The sequence below is a fragment of the Oncorhynchus gorbuscha genome, unplaced genomic scaffold, assembly GCF_021184085.1.
Source record: "Oncorhynchus gorbuscha isolate QuinsamMale2020 ecotype Even-year unplaced genomic scaffold, OgorEven_v1.0 Un_scaffold_4788, whole genome shotgun sequence".
NCBI classification, from domain to species: domain Eukaryota; kingdom Metazoa; phylum Chordata; class Actinopteri; order Salmoniformes; family Salmonidae; genus Oncorhynchus; species Oncorhynchus gorbuscha.
In genome coordinates, this window is record NW_025748733.1 from 17,308 (window position 1) to 24,760 (window position 7,453).

General features: G+C 46.5%; 1 protein-coding gene across 1 annotated transcript; it reads right to left on the reverse strand.

Annotated features, from left to right (window-relative positions):
* Positions 1-206: 206 nt before the first annotated feature.
* On the reverse strand, positions 207-5,175 carry LOC124028746 (nuclear receptor-binding factor 2-like). The gene is given in 5 exon segments (XM_046340723.1): positions 207-367; positions 369-889; positions 1,676-1,716; positions 3,266-3,350; positions 4,819-5,175. Coding segments are annotated over 5 exon segments (762 nt in total). The 5' UTR covers positions 4,849-5,175; the 3' UTR covers positions 207-282.
* Positions 5,176-7,453: the final 2,278 nt, after the last annotated feature.

Sequence of the window (7,453 nt, forward strand, 5' to 3'; positions counted from 1 at the left end):
GTGTGTGTGTGTGTGTGTGTGTGTGTGTGTGTGTGTGTGTGTGTGAACGAGATGTAGTACCCACTAGTAGAGACACTGAGGTGACAGACAGAACTAGGATAAATGAACTTTACCAACTTGTCACGGTGACCATTTGTGGTTGCTATCGAGTGCGTGAGGCCACCGACCAATCAAACACTTTTATTGAGATTTGCCAGCTTTCTTTCAGTCAGTCTGGACAGTCTCTCCGTAGAGAGGCGTCCTTTAGTTAGTTAGTACTGGGCTGTCTGTCCGCCTGTCTCATCACAGCTTGTCGTCTCTGTCCAGCAGCGCCTGCAGTTCGTGCTGGATGTCCTCGGGGAGCTCCAGGGCAGGCAGGTCGTCCAGAGATGTCCTGGGTGGGCATCTCCAGAGGGGGCAGGTTAGGTATGGAGATGTCCTTGTTCCTCCTCTCCTCTGACTGGGGAAGAACCCACAGCTCTGATTTCTCCAGTAAGTCTGTGTCCGCTGCATCCCTCTTCAGCCGGATGTTCTCCCCTCGCAGGCGCTTGTTGTCCTGGGTCAGTTTCTCGTTCTCTCCCAGCAGAATGTCTATGTGGCGCCGCAGGCTGGCGATGGTGGTCTGCTGCTCCTCCAGACGGGTCTTATCATCCTTGTGGGCCTTGCTGCCGGGGCAGGGTGTGGGGGGAGGGGGGGAGCCCTTGTTCTTCAGGAGGTACAGCCAGGTGTCGTACTCCCTCTCTGGGTGGCGGGGGGGCTCGTTGGTCACGAGGCCGGGGGGCTGGTCGGTAGAGGGGTGGCTCAGGAGGACCATGGGATTGCCTTCCTGTCTGGTCCTCTTCCACTTCTCCTCAATAAGACGCTGCTGCTTCACGTGGCTGTCTCTCTGGAGCGCCATGGACAAACCAGCCTGGAGGAGACAGACAGGCCTCAGGCACGACTCAACACCACCTCACTACGACTCAACACCTCACTACGACTCAACACCTCACTACGACTCAACACCTCACTACGACTCAACACCTCACTACGACTCAACTCCTCACTACGACTCAACTCCTCACTACGACTCAACTCCTCACTACGACTCAACTCCTCACTACGACTCAACTCCTCACTACGACTCAACTCCTCACTACGACTCAACTCCTCACTCGACTCAACTCCTCACTACGACTCAACACCTCACTCGACTCAACACCTCCTACCTCAACACCTCACTACGACTCAACTCCTCACTACGACTCAACTCCTCACTCAACTCAACACCTCACTACAACTCAACACCTCACTACGAAATGACTCAACACCTCACTACGACTCCTCACTACGACTCCTCACTACAACTCCTCACTACGACTCAACTCCTCACTACGACTCAACACCTCACTACGACTCAACACCTCACTACGACTCAACTCCTCCCTACGACTCAACTCCTCACTACGACTCAACACCTCACTACGACTCAACACCTCACTACGACTCAACACCTCACTACGACTCAACACCTCACTACGACTCAACACCTCACTACGACTAACACGCTATGCTTTATTCAAATAACCAAAAGACAGAACTAAATATTGACGGACGTTTGGTCATAATTGACCAACAGCAGCCCAGGAGGACATGACTGAGGTCCAAGAATGTGACATTCCCTCCATCCCTCCCACGACACAACACCCAGTCTCACCTGTTCACACTCTGTTAACTTCATGGCTTCCCTCAGCAGCTCTGCAACACACACACACACACACAAGGCTGATATTAAACATCTGTATCTTGAGCATAATATAGTATGACTGCATTCTAACAGCACACAGTCTTTCTGTGCAGAATGACATTCAGTTCACCCAGCAAGCTTCTACTGTCAGCTTCTTTATTTGTGTTGCAAACGGAGCAGACAACACTTCTCATAATGTTCTCACTATCTCTATGTAGTCTTTAGTCTGTCAGACTCAGGCCCCCGTACATAGTCAGTCAGACGCAGGCCCCCGTACATAGTCAGTCAGACGCAGGCCCCCGTACATAGTCAGTCAGACGCAGGCCCCCGTACATAGTCAGTCAGACGCGGGCCCCCGTACATAGTCAGTCAGACGCAGGCCCCGTACATAGTCAGTCAGACGCAGGCCCCCGTACATAGTCAGTCAGACGCAGGCCCCCGTACATAGTCTGTCAGGCAGGCCCCCGTACATAGTCAGTCAGACGCAGGCCCCGTACATAGTCAGTCAGACGCAGGCCCCCGTGCATAGTCAGTCAGACGCAGGCCCCGTACATAGTCAGTCAGACGCAGGCCCCATACATAGTCAGTCAGACGCAGGCCCCGTACATAGTCAGTCAGACGCAGGCCCCGTACATAGTCAGTCAGACGCAGGCCCCGTACATAGTCTGTCAGACGCAGGCCCCCGTACATAGTCTGTCAGACGCAGGCCCCGTACATAGTCAGTCAGACGCAGGCCCCCGTACATAGTCAGTCAGCGCAGGCCCCCGTACATAGTCAGTCAGACGCAGGCCCCCGTGCATAGTCTGTCAGACGCAGGCCCCCCGCATACATAGTCTGTCAGACGCAGGCCCCCGTACATAGTCTGTCAGACGCAGGCCCCCGTACATAGTCTGTCAGACGCAGGCCCCCGTACATAGTCTGTCAGACGCCCCCGTACATAGTCTGTCAGACGCAGGCCCCCGTACATAGTCTGTCAGGCCCCCCGTACATAGTCTGTCAGACGCCAGCCCCGTACATAGTCAGACGCAGGCCCCCGTACATAGTCTGTCAGACGCAGGCCCCCGTACATAGTCTGTCAGACGCAGGCCCCCGTACATAGTCAGTCAGACGCAGGCCCCCGTACATAGACATTGGGGTTGTTAGCTGATATAACTTTTGGATCACAAAAGATTCTCCAAGGGCATGTTTATTATGCCCTGATGTCCCTGGAGACTGAACTGGCACACATAGAGAGGACACTCAACCCTCCACAACTCTCCTAAACCCTCCACTAAACCCTCCTAAACCCTCCACTAAACACTCCTAAACGCGACTCCACAGCGCCGCAGAAGGGTACAGTACACAGAGCAGGAAATAGTTCTTATTCTCCTGGTGACGACTGAGCAAATGGGTTTAATCCCAGATCACAATCTGTTAAAGGTCTGACATCTATAAGGGAAGTTGAGGAAGTGGGTTGTGTGCCAGTTGTTTCAGTCTGACAGTAATTAATAGTCCATCTCTAAGATGTATCATTATTCACAGAATGGTGAAAGAAACAAGTTCAGTAGACTGATGACACACCTGCAGCTTTCCCATGGCAGGAAATAGCTTCTTCATATTTACCAGCTGCCAACAAGCGGTCTGCCTTCCTGGACTGCTGATGGGCCTGAGAGGAGATGTGGAGGGAGATTAAGGATTTATGCCTTTGAGAGAGATCTCATATTAGCCTTATCATCTTACCTACAAATGCACAAATCCTGCCCTGCCAGATAAGACGGTGAAGTACTTCTACATCTTAGAAGTGCTGGCGAGACTTCTATCAGAAGGGTCTAATCTGAGAAGTCCCATCAGTCCTAATTTCATGTCTGCACAAATAGGTGCACAGAAAATGTTTACTTCATGTCAGAACGAAAACAAAATAGCGTTAATTTGATGTTGGTAAAATTCCGTCATTTAAAGGATTGATTATTATATTCTTAGCTATGAGTCTAACTAGCTAATAAAACGCAGGGATAAAGGGAAAGGGATCTTTGGCTTTTCTCGTCTGGTTCCTCTTTCACAATATGTTTACTTCTTTAGTTAGCTAGTTGCCTACTGCTTGTCACACACACATATATATATATATATATAAAGTTAGCTAGTTGCCTACTGCTTGTCACACACATATATATATATAAAGTTAGCTAGTTGCCTACTGCTTGTCACACACATATATATATAAAAAGTTAGCTAGTTGCCTACTGCTTGTCACACACACATATATATATATATAAAAGTTAGCTAGTTGCCTACTGCTTGTCACACACATATATATATAAAAGTTAGCTAGTTGCCTACTGCTTGTCACACACATATATATATAAAGTTAGCTAGTTGCCTACTGCTTGTCACACATATATATATATAAATTTAGCTAGTTGCCTACTGCTTGTCACACACATATATATATAAAGTTAGCTAGTTGCCTACTGCTTGTCACACACATATATATATAAAGTTAGCTGGTTGCCTACTGCTTGTCACACACATATATATATAAAGTTAGCTAGTTGCCTACTGCTTGTCACACACATATATATATAAAAGTTAGCTAGTTGCCTACTGCTTGTCACACACATATATATATAAAGTTAGCTAGTTGCCTACTGCTTGTCACACACATATATATATAAAGTTAGCTAGTTGCCTACTGCTTGTCACACATATATATATATAAAGTTAGCTAGTTGCCTACTGCTTGTCACACATATATATATATAAAGTTAGCTAGATACCTGAGTTGATCTACTCCAGAATAAAGCTTTAGCTCGGTGAGCTAGTTGTATGGAGGAAGCTTATTTAGCTAGTTACCGTTCCCTAGCTAGTTGACTAGCTGCACTCTTAGCTAGCTAAATGGGACTATTGTTAGCCAGTTAGCTAAGTTAATATTACAGCCAAAATCACAACATATCTGGCAAAGCTAACAAACCTTGGCACTTTGCATTGGACATGAGAACAATCTAGGAGGCTACCAAGTAAAGTGTTATAAACAGCGATCCTGGCTTTGTTTCCAGGATCACAACAAGGGGCTAAGGATGTAGTTAGCTAGCTAGCCTGTTAGCCTACTAGATATTACAACATCAACAGAAACTTACGAGGTTAAGAGGACTGTCCACTACCTCCATATTATTCAACAGTAAAAACTACATGAAACGTCTTGAAGTCCCTCGCAGTCTGTCATCGGTGCTACTGTTTTATTCCCGAGACCAAATATTCGGGTTAATAAACCGGGCTGCTAAAATTAGAAAACGTTTAAAAAATACAGGACAAATAGCTTAGATAGCCAGCTAAACAAGGTCATGCCTAGATGGGATACAGCTTTTGTCAAATTGTCGATAAAAGTATATTATTGACATGTTTTGAATATCAGCTAAACCTACCTCTTTTCCTAGCCTTAACCTAATAATCCTAATCTGATACGTTAATTATCCTGAACTGCGTAATAAATTATTCTAAATCTGCTACAAAAGTACATGTTGACAATAGTTGTATCCATTCTAGACTCAACCGCTAAACAAGGACAAATAACGCGATGACGTTGCAATATTCTTGACGTAATTTCCTCATTTCCGTTTCTGACGGCGACAACACAGATAGAACAATGAGACAGATATTTCACCGGATGTATAAATATGAAGAATCCGGTTGGATTTTCCACCCACTACCAAATATGGTGATGATAGGAAGCCTAGTGGCCGGCAGTGCGAGAAGATGTTGTGAGATGGATTTTGGCCGAAATTCTGAAAAGGTTCTCATCAATCAAATTAATTTATAAAGCCCTTCTTACATCAGCTGATGTTACAAAGTGCTGTACAGAAACCCAGCCTAAAACCCCAAACTGCAAGCAATGCAGGTGTAGAAGCACGGTGGCAAGGAAAAACGCCCTAGAAAGGCCAAAACCTAGGAAGAAATCTAGAGAGGAACCAGGCTATGAGGGGTGGCCAGTCCTCTTCTGGCTGTGCCGGGTGGAGATTATAACAGAACATGGCCAAGATGTTCAAATGTTCATAAATGACCAGCATGGTCAAATAATAATAATCACAGTGGTTGTCGAGGGTGCAACAAGTCAGCACCTCAGGAGTAAATGTCATTTGGCTTTTCATAGCCGATCATTCAGAGTATCTCTACCGCTCCTGCTGTCTCTAGAGTTGAAAACAGCAGGTCTGGGACAGGTAGCACCACATTCAGAGTATCTCTACTGCTCCTGCTGAGAGTTGAAAACAGCAGGTCTGGGACAGGTAGCACCACATTCAGAGTATCTCTACCGCTCCTGCTGAGTTGAAAACAGCAGGTCTGGGACAGGTATCACCACATTCAGAGTATCTCTACCGCTCCTGCTGAGAGTTGAAAACAGCAGGTCTATTAAACGTCTCCATGCAGTGTTCATTTTTTCCAAAAGTATAAATCTGTAACAAACCGAGTGGACTGCGTTTTGTAGACTTCACCCAAAGTTTAAAAAAGATAGGTTATTTAGGAGTGGAAGGGTGAATTGAGTTACTGCAGACGGCACTTCACAGAATAGGCGTTCCCTCACACATATATGCAAATAAGTGAAAGAACGCGCCAACAGGATCTCACTAGCTCGTGCTTGGCTCTGCCCACCTTCCTGTTTGTTTCGCCCACTTTGATTAATTTAGCTCCCATTGGAAACTAAAGTCTCTGGTCTATCTTGGGTTAGTTATAAAAAATCTTTGGCTACTTTCCAACATCTCACCACTAGAGGGAAACTGCGATTTATCAACATGTTGCCCGGTGTACTAAAGCAAAGATCGTCTATTATATTGACAAGATATTTGAGTGACCGCTCTAACAATGGAAATCCATGTCCTCAAAGATGGAAGGCAGGCGGTAGGAGGCGAGATCAAGTGGGACCATTCTAGCCAATAAGAGGGCAGATATACGTGTGAACAACAGGCCATAGACACATACAGAGGGCTCATCTTTGTATCTGTGCCATTATTGAGTACCCCATTATGAGTCATAATACCCCAACAAACATATTGGTAACACCCGAAATGGGTTCTAATCGTTTTTCCACACTTCATTTTTGCATTGGTGATTTTAGAACGACTTCATATAAGGTGTTTGGTGTCAGCTCACCCCTGTCATGCAGGTGAAAGAGGACCCAAAAAGCGACTTTACGAAAACAGAGTCTTTAATCCAGTAAAGTAAATACAAACAAAAAAACACAACTTTCACTCGAAATGACGAGGACAAACTGGAGACTCGATCTTGAACAGCAGGTGAACAGCAGGTTGCCTCGGGAAGGCACTTGAACCAGACAGACTCAGACACCTGCTCACCACGCAGCATCTGAGGAAAACACGACACGACAGGGCGATACACAAACACAGCACGGTGAATTCTAGACAAGGAACCGACAGGACAGGAACGGAACACAAAGGAAGAAATAGGGACTCTAATCAGGGGAAAGGATCGGGAACAGGTGTGGGAAGACTAAATGATTGATTAGGGGAATAGGAACAGCTGGGAGCAGGAACGGAACGATAGAGAGAAGAGAGAGCGAGAGAGTGAGAGAGGGAGGGGGAGAGAGAGGGATAGAAAGAGGGAAAGAACCTAATAAGACCAGCAGAGGGAAACGAATAGAATGGGAAGCACAGGGACAAGACAAGATAATAAATGACAAAACATGACAGTACCCCCCACTCACCGAGCGCTCCTGGCGCACTTCGAGGAGGAATCCTGGCGGCAACGGAGGAAATCATCAAT